This window comes from Vicugna pacos, chromosome 7 (genome assembly GCF_048564905.1).
Source record: "Vicugna pacos chromosome 7, VicPac4, whole genome shotgun sequence".
Lineage (NCBI taxonomy): Eukaryota > Metazoa > Chordata > Mammalia > Artiodactyla > Camelidae > Vicugna > Vicugna pacos.
The window spans coordinates 15,748,669-15,768,231 of NC_132993.1; the positions used below are offsets into that span (position 1 = coordinate 15,748,669).

The 19,563-nt window shown below is 33.9% G+C and overlaps 1 protein-coding gene across 1 annotated transcript in view; it reads right to left on the reverse strand.

Annotated features, from left to right (window-relative positions):
- The window catches only part of NUP205 (nucleoporin 205), a 65,488-nt gene that overhangs the window by 42,509 nt on the left and 3,416 nt on the right, over positions 1 to 19,563 (reverse strand). Inside the window, exons 2-12 of the mRNA XM_031674634.2 lie at positions 16,201 to 16,343; positions 14,784 to 14,955; positions 12,828 to 12,972; positions 12,303 to 12,462; positions 11,666 to 11,894; positions 10,050 to 10,214; positions 6,740 to 6,915; positions 3,743 to 3,859; positions 3,422 to 3,559; positions 1,722 to 1,872; positions 475 to 680 (exon numbers count right to left, since the gene is read on the reverse strand). Coding sequence (XP_031530494.1) covers positions 475 to 680; positions 1,722 to 1,872; positions 3,422 to 3,559; positions 3,743 to 3,859; positions 6,740 to 6,915; positions 10,050 to 10,214; positions 11,666 to 11,894; positions 12,303 to 12,462; positions 12,828 to 12,972; positions 14,784 to 14,955; positions 16,201 to 16,343 — 1,802 coding nt within the window. The remainder of the gene's footprint in view (positions 1 to 474; positions 681 to 1,721; positions 1,873 to 3,421; positions 3,560 to 3,742; positions 3,860 to 6,739; positions 6,916 to 10,049; positions 10,215 to 11,665; positions 11,895 to 12,302; positions 12,463 to 12,827; positions 12,973 to 14,783; positions 14,956 to 16,200; positions 16,344 to 19,563) is intronic.

Below are 19,563 nucleotides of genomic sequence, written 5' to 3' on the forward strand. Positions count from 1 at the left end.
AGAAAAGATTTCTGAGCAGGGAAATTATGTAATGATAATAATGTTTTTACAAAAACTCATTTGCTAGTGGCAGGTAAAATGGTTTGGTGTAAGGAAAGAAAAAAGATTGAGTAAACATTTTCTTTTTAATTAAAAATATTCTTTATACACACAAACACATATATATCCATACCCATGCTAGGAAACCTTCTAAAAGGATGTGTATGGAACAACTGACTCTTATTTGCCCTTCTATTTTCATTTGGGCTTAGGTTATTATTTTCATATAGCTTACTGGAATAAGCAGGCGTTATCATAATGACACCCACTACACAAAGAAACAAAGAGCTTAAGAACAGAATGCTATATACACATGCTAAATTTACCATTCATACACTTTAAGCATAACAAGAAAACTTGGGGGCTCCTTATAATGCCACTGTGCTAGAATACAAATAAAATTATGTTCTCACATGCTGTGGATGGGTTACCTACCCAAGTAATGATGGTAGATGTGAGCTGTAAAAAAGCAATCAATCCATCTTGCTCCTTCTGAGTGATGCCACGTGAAGGAAGGTGACGGTATTGGACACTATCTGCACTTGGAAGATCCTTCCGGAGGTGTTCATGGTAAAGCATTAAGGAATGAAAAAAATGTTCCCAGGAAACAGGACTGCCACCTGCTCCCTGAATATTTTCAACTGTAAAGAAACACAGCACAGAACTTGTTTTCAAAAGTGTCTAAGCAGTTGCTTGGAAATGGCGGGAGACATTAAATTTGAAACAATAAACTTTGCCTTTGTCCTAGATAAGTAGTACGTTGAAAATGAGTTAGAAACCCTCTGTAAACTAGAACTCTGGATTAATTCTTTGAGACTTAAGACTGGGTGGTGCCCATATAAAGGCAAAAGTAAATTACTTTGGATGTCAGTTAACCTACTTCATTTCCAGGCCAGTACTCTGTGTTGTCATGTAACTAATGTCATGAGTAGTTTCCAAATGTTGAGCTTAAATTCCCAAAGAAAGAGATAACTCCGATCTAGATTTGTAAACTACACTACTCTATTACATACCAAACACTGAGACCAAAAGTCTAGCAGACAATATAAGCATGCCTTGACAGAATAGCCAAAACACCGTCTTGGAGCCAGACCGATCTCAGCTCCGATCATGGTTCCCCTATTACCTATGACCTTCAGTAAATTACTTAACTTCTCTAAACCTGATTCCTCACATGTGAAAATTAAAGAAATAATATCTACTTAACAGAGATGTTTAATATATATTTCTTTCTTTTCCCTTTTATAGTATTTTTGGTTTAACCAGACTCAAGTCTGAAAATTTAATGAGGAAACTGGGAGAAGAAAACTGGTTGACAGAAAAACTGTAAGCACAGAAATTTAGAAAACAAGGACTTATGAAGATAAACTAAAGAAATCAAACTTATGTAGCAAGGGGTATATTTTGCTTGGAGCACCAGATGTGTTCTTGAAAATTTATATCAATTCTGATTTCTTAAACTGAACTGTATTTTACAAAGCAAATGGTAAAATTCCCCAATTCATGAGACCATAATCAAGGCATCATCATATATAGAGCCAGCAGTGTGCTTCTCTCCATTACAAAAATAATGCATATGCCTGGTAGAACCTAACATAATATGCTTTAATAGGTATATGGATACTGAACTAGTGAACTAAGAATGTCACAACAAGCTCAGACAACATCCAGATTTTTCTTACCATGACTGCTACCATTGACTTTGAGCAGGCTAAAACAGTAGTGGGCACACTGGGGCCCATTGGCCAATCCCTGAAGCATTTTCAAATAAGGAATATAAATAGTTGGAGGCAACAGGTCACCCATTTGCCTAACAAATTTGGACAAGACAACCTGAAATAGGAAAAAGGCAATAGTTTACATAAAGCATATCTTAACTTTAAAGCCAACATGGAGTAGCTAATAAAGACTATGTATGCACTAAAACAAATTAAGTACTCTCATTTAAAACCCCCCGAAGCAAAATAATCTGGTATTCTATTTATGAAAAATTACATTTTCAACTCTGTCATTAGCAATTTAATGCAATTATAGAATATCTTTATGAACATAAAGTACATTTTTTCAAAACATCTCAATGTTACAAAACATAAGACTATTCACTTTCTAAATATATTAAACAATTAAAAGAAATCTACTTATCTAAAATTAATCAGCAAATTCAAAGACATATTTAGAGCCCAGAGTTCCCAAATCCTAGTCAAATCTAATATAAAGATTTAGGAACCTTAGAGAATTTTTGATGGTAATCTACACATACTCTATTTTGTGTTCTTGCCTGTATCATGTTCCTACACTTCTGTAAGTTCACTTCTTAGTTTTCTCTTTACTCTTGCTTATGCCTTAAATCTATTATCAATAACAAAACATTCAGACTTATTAGTTGGAACTCAGCACTGAAAATGTTACAGATCTCTGGAAAATTGTCAAGTCTGTTAGGTTTAACAATGACAATGCTTTTGTGATTATGAAGAAAAATATCCTTATTTTTAAGAGATAGTAACCAATGAGAGGTAAAATGCCATGCTGTCTATAATTTACTTTAAAATACCCCAGCAAAATAAAAGCAGTAGAAATAACAAGAGAAGTAAACATGGCAAGATGTTAACAGCTATTAAATAAATATGTTGGTATTCATTATAATTATTCTCTTCCATATGTTTGAAAACTTTCATAATGGAAAGTTTTTTTAATCTTTAAAATTTTTTAGTAAATCCTTCTCCAAAACATTTTTTAAATGGGGAAAAAAGTAGAACAATAAATGTAAGAAATACAGTAAAAGGAGGGGAGGGGTCTGATCTTCGACTCTAGCATAAATGAAATTATATTATATGGTATGAAAGCATCTAGAATAGAAAATCCCAAAAAGATGACGACAGATATGGCAATCCATCTTATTTGCTGCTGCATATCAAACTTTAGTTAATACAGGATAGAAAATGGACTTTTTCCTATATTATCTACTGACTCATAGGCATTTTGTCATTAATTATAATTTCTAGGCCTTTTCCTTTAGTATTTGTGCCTCCCCTATCTTCCCTACCTTGCTAAGAATGATGTACATTGGTCATTGTATGCCTATATAGGACAGACAGAAGCTAATAAATACTAACAAAGTCCAAATTAGTGACTTATGAAGAAACTAAACACCTTTTTGTGTCTTTATGATTCAGTGCATACAAGGTCTGACTATATAAACCCCAAAATGATCAGATCTTCAATTTAAGAGTTTCAATTTCCTTAAATAAAGTGTAAATGTCTAAAGGTTATAATACTGTTCATTTCTGTTAATAGCAATAACATCAGGAAATATCATTTTTCATGTTTTTAAGATTTCCAATCACCACCCCAGAGTATGAAAGTAGAAAAACTAAAAGCTCACCTGGCGTTGAGGGGGTCGCTGATGAGCCACCCCCAGGTAGGAACCCAGGATAGTGGAAGTCTGAAGAGGCTCTGAGGGACACCAATATTCTAGCGCAAGCTCCAAATTAAAAGGGTTCTTTTTATATAGTTCACCAATCTGCAAAGAGTAAACAAAGACTGTGGGAAAACATCTATAAGTTACAAATTACTTTCAAATAAAAATTTACATTCTTATTGAACTCATTTGTATATTTAAGATATTAGACCTGAAATCTTCCGAAGTTACTGAAAACATAAACGGAGGGAGGGAGATGACAATCCATCCAATGTAATGACTTACCAAAAGCATTAAGTGTTCCAGATCCCTTCTAAGTGAAATGGGTGGTTCGTTGCCCATCTGCATACTCATGTGAATCATTCGAGCATCTTCATCTGCCCGATTCCTCAACTGTTTCACCTATTAATTATATATGGTTTATATGTAAATTTATTATATGGATTAATAATGAAATCAGCAAATCAGGCAACTGTCTAAAAGTGATCACATAAAAAAAAACACTGTTTAAATATCTATTCTACTTTAATGATGTGAAAAAATGTTAGGAATTTTATTGCAATATTATTATCCATCATTTATATCTTAAAACTTCAATGTATTTTCCACTACAGGTAAGTTGATTTTAACCAGTGTTTCTCAATTACTGACATTTGGGGCAGAATATTTCTTTACTGGGATGGATAATCCTGAACTTAACACGACGTTTAGCATCCCTGGAATTACCTACCACCAATGCCACCACTACAGTCAACGTCGAGAGCAAAAGTAGCCCCACTCATTTCCCAAACACATTCTGAAGGACTACTAGGGTTAAGAACCATTGCCTTACAATATGTGTCAATTAAATGTCAACTGACATAAGAAATCATAGCTAAACAAATTCACAATTACTGTTGCGGAGATTTCAACACTCTTCTCTCAATATACAATAGAACAAGTACACAGAAAATCAGTAAAAATATGGTAAATTTAAATAACATTATCAACCAACTTTACCTAATTGACATTTAAAGAACACTCCATAGAACGGCAACAATATATCCCTTTCACATGCATATAGAACATTTATCAAAACAGGTTATATACTTAGTTATAAAACAAGCTAAAGCAGTAATTACAGATAAATTTATAACATTAAATGTCTATATTAGAAAAAAAGAAAAGTTTCAAATCAATAACCCAAGCTTCCACCTTAAAAACCTGAAATGATAAGGGCAAGTTAAAACCCAAATAGAGAGGAAGAAAATAACAGAAGCAGAAATCAGTAACAGTGAAAGAAAATATAAGAAAATCAATGAAGCCAACAGCTGGCTCACTGGAGAGATCAATAAGATTGGTAAACCTCTAGCCAGATTAAGAAAAAAGAAAGAAGACACAAATTACCAATATTAGGGATGAAAGAAGAAGTATCATTACAGATCATATAGACATAAAAAGTATTAATATAGAAATATTAGGAATAATTTTATGCTGAATCAATTTGATAACTGGAATGAAATGTACAAATTTACTGACAGACACAAACCACCGAAGTCCATTCAAGGAGAAATAGATAAGCTAAATAGTACTGTATCTGTTAACAAAACTCTAGCATCCCAGAATTGTGTGAGTAACTTCACTATTTATCCTATCCAAGACGTTTGTTTGTTTGTTTATTAGGGGGCAGGTAATTAGCTTTATTTATTTTTTAGAGGAGGTACTAGGGATTGAACCCAGGACCTCGTGCATGCTAAGCATGTGCTCTATCACTTGAGCTATACCCTCCCCTCTATCCAAGCCATTTATGACTTTGTCTATTCGAACTCCTCTCAGCCTTCATCTTTTCCAGATCACCATTATCTTTCCATAATAAAACTCCCTTCTGGGCCAACAATTAGGAGAAAGTTAAAGCCTTAACCCTTTCTAGGGCTTCATTTACACAACTGTAAAACGAAAGATTTCTTCCTATTCTAAAATTTTATGATGTTAATCTATCACGTCCTTCAAAGCTGATGAAGGCTCAAGTTATCTGATAAACACTCATTGACTAGCTTAGTCCTGAGTGAGATAGCCTTAGCCTAAGAAATCCATTGTAATTTACTGTCTACACTGGTCATTTACTACCTATATTTCTCTGTGTATATCTTATTTTGCCAACTAGCTTAAACATTCTCTGCTGGCAGGGAATGAGTCTCCTATTCATTTGTCTTCTTCACAACTCCTAGCATAGGTATCTGGAGCACAGGAGGAACTCAATGAACACTTGATCCATTATAGCATGAGGAAGCATTCAACGCCTTGATTGCTTATTACCATTCTGAGTACTTGGTCCGTCTGCTTTATGTTTTTTAGCAGATATGGTATCAGAACCGCACATCTTATACTACTTTGCCTGAATAGAAGACTCAGTATTTTAAGAATACATTATGTCTCTATAAGTTAATGTCTAATTTCAATGTGGTCCCAATAAAACCTCTAATAGATTCAAATTAAAAAAAAAAAAAGAACTACACAACAGTATTACAAGTGTAGACCCTTCGGATGCTTTTTTATAACACACATAAACAAAAGTCAGTTTTATAGGACTTTATTCCCTCTTTAATTTCCCGCCACCACTTCAATGGCTTCCTAGGCACAAAATGGCACATGGAACATATACTATGTAAGAACTGCCTGAAATAGCTCTAAGAAAACTTTTTTGGATCAAAGTTATAGCTCCAATGCTTTATTTAAAAGTAACCTTACCAGAGGTGGCCAGGGCCCATGGACCCTGTTATTTAAAAAAAAAAGAAAGGATAAAAGTAAACTTTGCATTAGTTTCTTAAATTCATTAATTTATCTGTATCCATGTGGAAGTCCATTTTCACACTACAATTAAGAGTCTAAACAATTATCTACAAAACTGGAGATTTTCCACTATGCCTCTTCCAAATCATGTATAAAAAGCATTTAAAAACTCGTGTATAAAAAGCCTTAGCATTGATTCCCCAGAGTAGCATGGAGTTAATAATTTTCTACAAATAGAAATTTTCATTTGCTTATTACTTTCTCATTATAAACTATTCTCAATTCAAATGTTTCCTCCTTTTAGTTTATTCTCAGTTAATGGGTCTTATATTGTTTCATTTTCATGAATCGCAAACTCATTCACAAGGCGTAACATAACTACTACTGCTGAATATTAGTCTGTAATAAAAGATTTTATTAGTTTCCAAAACATAGTTGGTTAATTAATCAATTTTAAATTATCTTATAAAATTCTTCTACTACTTTTTATGCACCCTACATTATTATGCTTACCTTCATTGGCATAAGTGCCAGGAAATCTGTGATGAGATTATGGATTCTACGTATATAAAATTCCTCCTGATAGAAGTTTTCTGACACCACTACGGACTCAGTGAGGAACAGGAAAACATTGTCAGCAATTGCAAGCTCTGCCATTGCTTCATCTGCTTCTGTGAATTCAGCTAGAGCTAGAAACATATTTAGAAAAACAGCACATAGAGGAAAAGTTATTAAACTAGATTATAATATCTCGTAATACTGTTGACGGCTCAAAATTCAGATCTCTTCTCAACCTTCTAGCATGTGCTATACACAAAGTAAGTCAATGTATAACTGTAATTGACTCACAAACCCCAAACTCACAAACTACGAAAAAAGTATATTAGAAAACCATGTGCTCTTCACAATAACATCAAGAGTATTCAAAAAAAATATCTAAGAGACATATGATGTAACACAGATGTAGTCAGGGAGCTATTATCAAAATATTAACATAGTAAAATGATACAAAGGCTTTAATCTCAGTGAAATGAACTGGATCACTCAGAAAAAGTCTTCATGGCCAACAAGTGAAGACCAAAAACATTACCACTTAAGTTAACTACTAATTCGGTAAACAAGTAGCAAAAATTGAAAAACTAAATCTTCATCTAAAGACAAAGTGGTCCACCTGTAATATTTTTAGCTTTGTACTTGGAAAAATTCAAACAGAGATCTAAAAATAGGTAAAACTAGTATACCAAAAAAAAACTAGTATACTGAAGCCCCACATACCCATTACCTAGCTTCAATATTATCCATTTATGGTTAATCTTATTTCAATCTACATCTCCATGCATTCCCCCTCTCCACCTAAATTAGATTGAAGCAAATTACGGACAATTTAACACTACACTCTTCAGTATTTTAGAACATGACTCAAAAAGATACTTAAAAACCAAAGGAAAAAAATAAACCACATATACACATGATATCATTATATCTTAAAAAATAATTCCTCAATATTAAATATCTAGACAGTGGTCAAATTTACAATTGTCCCATAAATGTTACAAAAGATTTTGGTTTTGTCTTTTTGCTTTTTATCTTTTGTACAATCTGTTTGCTAGAATCAGTATCCAAATAATGGCTACACATTGCAATTAAGTGACAGAATTGTAGGCTCCTCCAACATCTTTTTCATTTTTCCCTTGCTCTTCATTTGCTGAAGAAACTGAGCCTATTATCCTGTAGTATTTTCCACAATGTGGTTTGGCATTGCATTCCAGTGGTATAATTACCATATTCCTTTGTTCTCTGGATACACTAAAAATTGACAGTTTGACCTACAGAGGCTTAATCAATTACATTGCATTTTTTCAGTAAAGTATGTCATAGGTGATGCTGTGTCCTATCATCAAAAACTACATTGCTGTTTACTTCTTTTAAATTTTAAATATCAAATTGCTTGGTAATTTTATGGCAATCTGGCTTTGGAAAAAGAACTGTTAAATAGCTTACTCTGCTTGACTGTCATAGAGACCAAATACACTCTGAGCTACTTAAAGTAGATTTTCATTGCCTTGAAAAGGGTCAGGAATAGATAAAAGACAGTCTCAACTAGAGGAAAAGAGACTGGTTGGTTTTTTTCTTTTTTTGTTTATGTGTTGTTTTACATTTTGAAACAAAGCCTGTATATCTACCCATACTATATAAACTCCTCAAGAACAAAATAGTTTCTTAATTCTTTATTATGACTACTAATAATGAATACTAAAATTATTGGTTAATATTAATTAAATAACAAAAATAATTAGTTCCAAACCTTCACTTGAATTCAGAAATATTGGAATTAAAATTGCAAGATGATCAATTTAAGAACTATTTCTTGAAGATTACTTACTTAATAAAGAGCAGTAATATCCCAGTGTAAATTGAGCTTTAATGCCTCAAAACAGTACATAAAAATTTTAGAAAGTTTAGTAAAATTCAAGACACATTTTTATAAATTTATTTATAAAATAAATTTACCTATTTGATAAATTTTCCAGAAATCTATAAAGAAGTTCCTATAAAGGAACTAATTTTTCAAAATTGAGATCATTGTTAAAATTTGTCTGAACTGTTTCAAGAAATGACTATTTCTATAATATAAGAAAAGCTATTCATCTTTTCTAATAATTTAAAATATAAATTAACAGAAAAATTTTATAGTTTAAAATATTCATTATAATACCCCCAATTTCCAAGCTTATAAAAGGGTATGAGCAAGTAAAACTAAAGTAATTAAATAGCCAAAGATCTAGTACTTGAAACCAGGTCTGGATCTCTAGACTATTCTTATCTACTATTCAGTATAGCATATTCTACTATGCCTCTCAAGACTAGGACAATGGTACAGTTACCTACAGTATATGAATCTGATTAACTATCACAAAGTTACTTAAAAGTATATAGGGTAATTTTATGCCAGAAAAGTATTAAGACTTATAAATGAATAAGATGTATAGTTGAGAAACAGAATTTATACATGAATATAAGTATCTAATTTGCCATCTATCAGCTGTAATGTAAAAAACACTTGAAGAAAGAAAAACTTGTAACACTAAGAGAGCTTTCTGCAGCCCACTTGGGAACAACACGAGACTAGTCAACAAAATGTTCTGAAATCACACAACAGGTAAGATATTGGAATTTTTTGACACTCTAAGACTAGAAAACATTGACGTGGACTATAAACTTTAATGAAATCTTTCCAGATTTACCACAAAAACCTATGAAAGTGACAGTTCTTTGGGCTTTAAATGACAATAAAATCATAGTTCTCATCCTGTTAAACCACTTTTAGTAAGATAATTACAAGAATGTAAATAGCAGAAGAGGATATGCTACAGCAGGTAGCAAATAGTTACAAGTCAGAACTCCACATCCATTATTGATTGAGTGAAATATCTTCTTTCTAATATACTGTATTTAAAAATAGTACTAGTTTTTTATTGGACATAATATGAGAGAAATTAGTTTGAACAAAAACAAAAATACTTAAAAAATGTATTGTTATACCATCATTTCAAATTTAAAACTGTTAAGGGAAAAACAAAAGCTAAGAGAATTGTACTAGCTGTAAGAAAGGGAAAAAAATATTCCAAATAATTTCTTTGGGGAGACAAGAAAATAGGAAAAGGCCTGTATTCCGCCAGGATAGGAAGTTTCACTTACCACAGCTCTAAGGCATCTTGCTAGGCTCACGCTTACACACGCCAAAGGTAAACACCCTTTCCAAAATACCCAGTAAATGTTGATATGTCATTTCTCATAACAAAATGACCTACAATCAGATTACCTGTCACGTCAGGTAGCTGAGATATCCCTCTCAATGCCAGGGCCCAGGCAAGTCTCACAGTGGCTTGCAGCCCAGGCAGTTTCCAAGGCTGTGAGTCTTGAAGGCGAGAGTGAATTGTTGCAATGTATTGTCTCTCTGTCAACAGTGGAAGTTGATGAATCATATCTGAAAATAAAAATAGACCACTCTACTAAAAAGTAGAGAAATTCTCTCTTTTGAAATATAGGAATAATGTCTAAGAATCAGAAAATCAGAGTACTATGGTACTTCAAACAAAGCACAGGATTCCAAATAAATACCAAAGTAATGGGAAATATCACTGACCACCTATAAATTCATCTATTTTACTCCATTATCTTCTTATACTTCCTTTTGATGTCATCTTGTGAATAACTACCTCAGTGGTTCCTAACCTTTAACTAGGAAGAACACATTTTTTATTTAACTTCCTGTATATTTTAAAGTTCCTGTCTATACTATTATACATGAATTAGTAACTCACTTATCCCATTTATTAACAAAGATATACAGAGGGATCAACAAATTGCAGCTAAAATGAGCTCATCAATATAAGGGCCCTAAATTAATATCTTTCCAACCCCCTCTGCTCTTTCTTCTCCTTCTGGGACCCCATTATGCATAGGTTGGCACGCTTTATATTATCCCATAGGTCCCTTATATTGCTTTCATTGGTTTTTACTTGAATACCATCACAACCTAGTGTAAAAAACCTTACATCTTAACCTATGAAACTTTCCAGGCATTCATTCCATTTAGCTTTTAAGAATTCCAGCTTACAAACTTCCATTAAAACAGCGTACATCTACTTGATTATGCGCTTCATTTCATTCAATGCAGGAAAGCTGATCAATGCATTAACTGGCAGCAGGACTATACGATACAGGTGCCACTTACTATGTGACACACAATGTACTATGTGACAATTTGATTGAAGATAAGGGGTAGTTGTGTGTTAAATAAGCCTTTCGTAGTGACTAAAGAAGATCACCTAAGAGGAGTGGAAAATGTACCCTGTTCACATACCGAATGGGAGGAGACTGGGATGATACAATCAAAAGCAGACAGGAGATTATTGTTGGAAAAACTATAAATATTTATGACATTAAGTGGCAATAACCTTCCTTTGTGGGAATCATTTTTGAGCTCTTCAGTTCTAAGCAGTAACTTTAAAAGATTACCAAGAGAAATTTTATCTCCTTCAAAGAAAAAAAAAGTCAAAGATGATATAGTACTAAAAATTAAAGTCATCCTCCCTCAGAATGTTTTCATGAAAGGTTTACAATGTGAATAAATAATAAAGGAACAAGTAATTAGGTAAATTAGGCATGCATAACTCACGAACACATATCATACATCCTTTAACAATTTTCCATCCCCAAACCCCAAAGACATTAGAAACATCTAACAAGGTTGCAATTACTTTAAAAATGTGATCTTATATCTAAATATTCAAATATTGATGAGTTATATACAAGGGAATAAAACATCCAATTTTTAATTTTAGTTATTAAACTATCACCTTTCTTAAATGTTATCTCCACAATTAAATCTGATTTTTTGGAAACAAATGTATTAATAGGTACAAAATCCAATACCATCACGTTCCTCTGTGCTTTGTTCTATAAAGCTGATATCAAAGCAGTACAGAAGTGCCATAAGAAGAGCCAGGTTCACTGCATCCAATGAGCCATTGGCCTCAACTGTCACTCTTTCCAGATGTCCAATAAGGAGCAGAGTGTCATCTTTGCCTAAAGGTGATTGGCAAGCCCAGGCAAAAAGGCTTTCTGCCAGAGACTGCCTGCACTCCTTGATGAGATCAGAAACCTAGAAATAAAAATGATTATAGGTATAAGTAAGTTACAGTGAAGCCTGATCTTACTGTAAAATGTAAACTATTGTAAAAGCAAACTAAATAAATGAATCTGAATCCAAAGTGACCCTAAAAATCTCACCCCTGAAATTCTGAACATATTCTACTGTTAATTCCTCATTCTTAAGTTCCAACCTCCTCTATAGGACAACTAATTTCTTAAAGAGCTCATTTCAGAAAATGTGCTAGAAAGAGGCTAAAATAGGTGCAAGTCAGTTTCGTGGACACAACTGCTCACACACTTTAATACGCATTTTTAATTTTCCTATGACTGTATTAGTAGAATTTTCTCATAGACGTGACTTTTCTGACTCCAAGATTTGACCCAGACAAGCCATGAATTGATATCATTGAACCCTTGCCTCTTTTCGATGTTTTTCACTGCCCAAACCTCTCTCGCGCTGTAGTTTCTCAAACTCATTATTCACATCAATCTGTGACACCAGAGTAAGAACTTTATAAGTCAATCCTTGCTCCATCAGCTCATCAGTAAACCGTGTTGTCATGGAAACCAGCTCTGGACTGTAACGAAAAGAAATCAATAAAGTTATGATGAGCAGTAATGTTTACACTCCTCAGCACATGGTTATAGAAAATGCTCTTTTGACAATAATGCTGAGTTACTAGAAACAACCAGGATGAGTTATAACCTAGCTCTTTTCATACTTTCTATATCGAGTTCAATAAACTTCTAACCACAAGCAATTGAATTACATTTTACTTGTCAACAAAATAAAGCAGGTTTAAACTATTCTATCATTCTTGGCAGTATAAGGGAGTATTTATCACTCAATGTATAATAAGGAGAAATTTTTGATTCTAAAATTATTATTCTTTAAGCAATTTCTAATTAAAAACAACTCTGAAATCCTAAGACGCAAAAAGACCTGAGTTCAAGGGTCCATGTCTTTCCTCGTCGAGACTGTATCAAGGCTTTCAGGGAATTTGCAATGCATCGCTTTCCATCCCAGTATAAAAGAACAGCTACTAATCCTCTGGTGAGGCCAGGAAAATGAGGCTGTTGGTGCTCTCCTAGAAAAGGAAGTTGAGAAATAATTTAGTAAATAAACACATGTTTAGGCTGAGACAAAAATCACTAAGTCAATGTTCAGTCCAAAAAAATCACATTTCTTAGGGGCTCTAAGGGTCCTCTACTTCAAACACCCACTCGTTGTTTTATTCTCACATGAAATCTTTCAAATATTTGGAAGTTTCTTCCCCTATTCGCTGAAAATTAAATGACATTTTCTTATGTTTCAACTTTTATTCGCCTTTTTAACTGCTCTCCTTTAAATAAGTTCCACTTTGTCTTTTCAAAAGTACCTTGCCTACAGTTTCAGTTTCATTTTCTATGGCTTTTTTTCCCCCTTAGCCCAATCACTCCTCCACTCTACTCCCTTCTGTTCCCCACATTCATGTCACTGCCTCACACCTCTGCACAGGCGATTTCTTCTGCCTGGATGCCCTTTGTCCTCCTGAGTGCACACGTATTCCACATGACATATGCCTATTCATTTTTCAACAACTACCTTAAGTCTCATGATCTTTGTGGACTTCTCTGTGCAATACAAGGTCAATTTAAATGCTTCTCTGGACCATCACTAAACCTTGCATTAATGCACTTACGGTGTCATAATTACTGCTTTCCATGTCTTTCTCAATAACTAGACTATGAGCTCCTTTATTCTAGCTGAGGTTTTATTCATCTTTATATCCTTGGAGTCTTAACACAATGCCCAGCCCATAATATGCATAGAATAAATGTTTGTTAAATGAAGTTTTGAGTTAAACTCAAACTAGCATGTCCAGTTAACATCTGCATTACAGGATAGGAAAACAACTTTTGGCACCCTCAATATCACACTTCTTTTAATGCAGCCTTAGGTCAAAAAGGATTTTGGTAGCCACATGATATCTTTAGACATAATCAGACTTTCATCCAGTTAAAATGTCTACCTGGCTTCTTCCCATGGCTCCTCTGTTATAATTACAATGAACTGCATATTTTGTGGAAATTTCAATTTCTTCTCTATATAGCAGCCAGAGAAATAATTTCAGTTATTCCAGATTCTGTAACTCTTCTGCTTAAAGCCTCTGCTAACAACTTCCCGTTGCAATTAGAATGAAATCCAAATAATTTTCATGGCCTGCAAGACTATAATCTGACTCTTGCTCCGGCCTGTCTTCCTTCACTCTCCTCCTCGTTCCTGATGTTCCGGCCAGTGGTCTTTGTATCCTTCAGCATGCCTTTGTTCTCACAGCAAGCTGTCCATTCTCCCTGGAACATCTTTTCCCAACAACTCTGGCATCTTGTTGTCATGCAGGTCTCAGGTCAAATGCCCCAATCTCAGAGAGGCCTTCCCTAAATACCTTACTTACAGTCCCCAACCCTCGCCCCCAAAAACACAGCCCCATCTCTCTATATCCCATTGTCTTGTTTTATTTTCTTCCTAGAACTCAGTATTATTGAAATTATCTTATTCTTTACCTATCCATTATCTAAATCAACCCCCTAAAAAGAGCAGTGACCTTCCCTTCTTACTCATTATATGACAGTAATGGCTTTGTGCTATAAAGCTTCTGAGATGCAGCCAGTTATTCTTTGCTAGTCAATTACCATGAAAAAGTTGATCTTAAAACAGATTTCCTTTAACAACTCTGATCACTAAATTGAAGGTTTCCCACTGGTCAAAGATAAACAAAAGGAAATATTTTGAATATCAAATAAACTACATCCTTAGAAACTATTCTGGAATCCAAATGATACAATATTCCAAATTATAAGAAAATAATTGTATATTTATGTCCTGCCTTACCATAGATTCAGTTAAATGTCAACCTACCAGCAAGGAGAAGTTCAACAGCTGCCAATTCTCCAATATCAAAAAGGTCACTGAGGATAAAGGCCTCTTTAATGAGCTGTTCAGGAAGAAGTCGGGTTCCTTGTTGACCCTGGATGGCAACTCCCTCTGTACTGGCTTTCTGAACCTTCTCATGTTGTTGAACATTTTTTGGCTACAATGATAAAAATAAATTAATAGGATCACATAATGAAAATAGCATAATGGACATAAGGTATTAAAATGTTACCTAGAGAAGTTTATTCATAAAGCAGCCTGGTAACATGACAAACAGGAGTATTTCTTATCAGATAATCTACAATTAGAACCTTATGAGGTAACATTTTATATCATCTTTAACTTTTTATACCATTATTACCTTCTCAATAACCACTTCTGTTAAACTCTGAACTACAAAATGCCAATTATATATTTAATAAATATAAAAACAATAAAGTCTTCAAATGGGAAATAAGAAATGGAAATGAACTGTTGAATTAGTAGGGCTAATGATAGTTTATTAATATGTTATTTTAAAATGTAGTCTTAATCACAAAAAGGCTTACTTGGTGTAAATAACATAGAGTATAGGGATGATTCAGTTGATGGATCACAAAATCAAGGTATTTAAACCTTGAAAAAGGCCATACAGTCAATTAATCCAACTCCTCTACTAACATAAGGGAAAACTGATGTCCAAGTCAGGTGACTTGCCTGTGGTCATACAGCTCTTCAGTGGTAGAGCCAAGATTGGAACTCAATTCAAGTGGTTCCCAGGCTATGGCTCTTTCTACTAAAAAATTGTTCTTTTTTAAAAAAGTAAAATAGCAAAGAAGCAAAGAGCCTTTTCTTATAAAACAAACCCCAAAATAGTTCTTAGATAGTCTTGTTAGTCTATTAAAAAAACTTTCAAACAGCAGGGAAAGGAGTTTCCAAATATGAATTCCTTCCACTGAAGTACTCTATCACTGGTTGAAAAGTGTATCAGGATGCAGTAACTAACAATATGTAAGAATTAATTAGTTCAGCTAACACAACTTACATAACATTGTGAAGAGTTAAAATGTTGAAGTGTACCTGGAAATGAATAAAATAATCAATCTTACTAAGCTTACATGTATTAACTATAAGTCAGAAATTCCAAGGAGATTCATGTTTCTGGAATACACTGACCTGTCTAAATCTTAGTCAAGTGTTATTTAGATATCACCTAGCTAGAGATAAACACAATTACTAACTTCTGTGGGGAACATTAAGAAGTTAATAATTGCTCCCAGGAAAAATTCCATTTTTGGAAAAAAACCTCAATTAATGGACTAGAACAAATAACATATTTCATTTATATGCATGAAGAGTTTACTTGCTCCTTCAATCTTTAAAGAAAAAAAGCAAATTCAAGAAGAAAAAGAAAATTTCCTACTGGGTTTCTGAACAATGAGATGAAGTCAGGTTTGTGTTTCTTCAAAATCATGTCAAGAAGGTGGACAGCTTCAGGTTGTCTTCTCCAAAGAGCATTTCCCACAGTTTGCCAAATGTCTTTGTAAGGACCCCACAGACTAGCAGCTTAAAGAAAAAAATAAATAAAACCATCATCAAATAAAACATATCACAGCTACTTTTAAATATAAGAAGTTATATATGTTACACATAAACCACACGTTGACATAAAAGAATATTAAAATTCACTACCAATAATATAAATGTCATTTTATCTAACTTAAGATAAAATAAATACTGACTTTCAATTGAAATATCAGCCGAACCTGGTTTTGCCACTTTATTAGCTATGTGACATGGAGTGAGAAAATAACCTCTTTAAACTTCAGTTCCTTATATATAAAATAGGGACACCATTGGCTTCACAGAGTTGAATGGATTAAATGAGAGAAACTAGGTAAAACAATACAGTGTCTTGGCATATCATAGGCATTCAATAAATGTAACTGCCTTTCCTTCCCTCCCTATCATTCAAATGAAAAAGCAGAAATAGTAGGAAAAAATCAGATTTTGTAAAACTTAGAAGCTGAGAAAATAAGTACTTTATTCTGGCTGGGACACTAGCTATAAAAAAAACAGCATAGATATTTTGTAATAACCTATAATGGAAAAAAATCTGAAAAAGAATATATATATGTATGTATAACTGAATGAATAACTTTGCTGTACATCTGAGACTAACACAACATTGTAAATCAACTATATTTTAATTCTGAATTTTGAATTAGTTTTTTTAAAATAGAAATATGGAATTCTTTTGTAAACTCACATAAAAAGGGTCACATTTTCTTTGTAAAGATAATAACAATGGGTATCACAGAGCTTTTGGTATGTGCTACTGAGCATAGTTTGAAAAACATGACCCTGAAGCCCAAGGTTTCTGTTTGCAAACAACCAGATATAGAACCCCATGTGTTTACAAAGACTCTGAAAGAGAAACTAGTCAAAACCACTCACTCACTCAACACATGAATCCTAGAATTAAGTATAACTTAAACCGTAAAGGGTGGTTTGCAAACATGTTTAACTGCTATCTGAGAAAACACAAATCCCACTAAAGTTACCAGGACAGTCAGAATGACATGCAAGATAACTGTAACCTAATTAAATGCATTACAATCTTATGAACGACATTGTCAGAAGAAGGCAAAGTACTTGGCAATTTTGGGTTTTGTGTTTTTTTTTCCTGAAGGGATGTGCAGGTTCTGCTCCAAGGGACTTACCGCCTTCTGGCTCTAGAGATGAGCCCCCTCTGCCTCTCAGAGCACCAGCCATGACTGTTCACAGGCTTTAAAACAGAGCCCATAAAAGTTCTGTTTTTAGAACTAAGCTGCCCAGGCAGTATGTGCTTTTGAGCCAAACAATTTTAAAAATCACCCCCCCAAAATAAAAATCACCTCGTAAGCTAGAGCCTCCTTACAACTTTGAAATGTGCAATAAAGAATACCTGCGTTTTAGTTAATGTAGCATATGTAACTGCCAAATGATTTGACTGTCATGAAAAATATGAACACTTTCTGTGGAAATGCTATAAAGTACATGTACTTCCATTTATTATCCTATTTTTGTGTACACCAGTTAAATACAAAGCAATGGTATTTATAAGTTTGATTTTTTTAAAAATATCTGGTTACAAAGACTGGTATGCTAAAAATGTTTACTAAAAGATCACTAAACTTTATGCCCCCTCTTGCTTAAGTCCTTTGTAGTAATAGTTCATAAAAATTTGGTTATTAATATTTAAAAAAAAAAAAAGGGATGTGCAGGGAGAGGATAGACTAAACTAGTCAAGCTGGATCATTCATTCACTCAACAGACATTTACTGAGTGCCTTCTACGTACCAAGGACAACACACCAAGCAAGACAGACAGGATCTCAGGCCTCATGGAACTTAGACTGACAAGAAAGACAGGCATTAAATGCAGAATTCAAAACACAACCACTAGTCTAATAAAAGGTATGATGGAGAAGTACAGAGTGCTATGAGCACGTGTAAAAGAAAGAATCCAACCTAATCTGAAGGACAGGGCAGGAAGTTATGCGTCAGGTCTTTGGTGTGGGGACGTGGGAGAATGGGAATCATCAGTTAGTCCTCACACAGAGAGTGATCATCCCACTCCCTGCTTTGCTTCTCCTGCTTTAATCCTATACTTGTCAATCTTCTGATAAAAAAATATAACCTGTTATATAAATTCCCGGAGTAGAAAATGTGTTGACGAAATAACGTATGAGTACTCATGCAGACACACTTCCCACTAAACATCAATAAATTGGCATACTGGTTTATATATCTCTCTTTTCTGAGTCTGATTAGAGAAAATCACTTACTGGGATCTAATAAACTCTGGATACACTAACAAATATCAGAGTTCTGGGCCTGCTAAAATGAGGACCCAACCCTGGATCCTGGTGACTGCCTGTGAGGTGCTAGTTGGATGGTGACTAGCTGACTTCCCTAGAGATCATTTTCTTGGCTCTTTCTAGCTACAAAGGATAGAGCCTTGGATTCTAGGCCAAGATGAAATTTTTTCTATTAGTAAATGGGAAAGTTTCAAGTAGTGGATGACAAAATGAAACTGGACACTGGTGTGATGAAGGACTAACTAGAACAGGCAGCGTCAGGTACCAAGGATGACGGGTAGGGTTGGCTGCTCGTGAAGTGACAGAACCTAAACCAGGATGAGAGAAGCAAAACAGAAAGGCAAGGACTGTTGGTAGAGTCAGAACTGGTAACTGATTGGCAAAGAGTATAAAGGAAAGTTATGAAAATGACTCAGGCATATTTGAAACTTGCTTTACCAGAGGTAGTTTAAAAATCTGACAAAGAGTTAACAAAAGTATACCGTCTGTGTAAGCAACACTTAATAGAACCTCTGAAAAAAATTCTTTGCACTGTACATACTTAGGTTGAATAAGCTCAGTGAGTTCTACAGAAAATTTCATTTTTTCCCTTTTCTGGGGAGGAACCCAACAACATGTCAAAAATCTACACAAAAAACCCCCCAAGTACACCAGCCTCCTAAGTCCATCATTGACATTACACATAACAGACAGAAGATGATGATGACAAAGCTTTAACTTCAGTTTGTCTTTGATATGACTAATTTTGGTAAATATCTTCCTGTTACTGATTAGAAATAAAAGGAGGCTATAATGTTTTACAAATTACTAAACATGTATTTTTAACATAGTGATTTGTTTGAGAAATACACTTATTTTCCTAAACGTTGAGGGTACCTCCAGCAAATCCCATTTATTCACACATTCATCATGTATTAGGTGTGG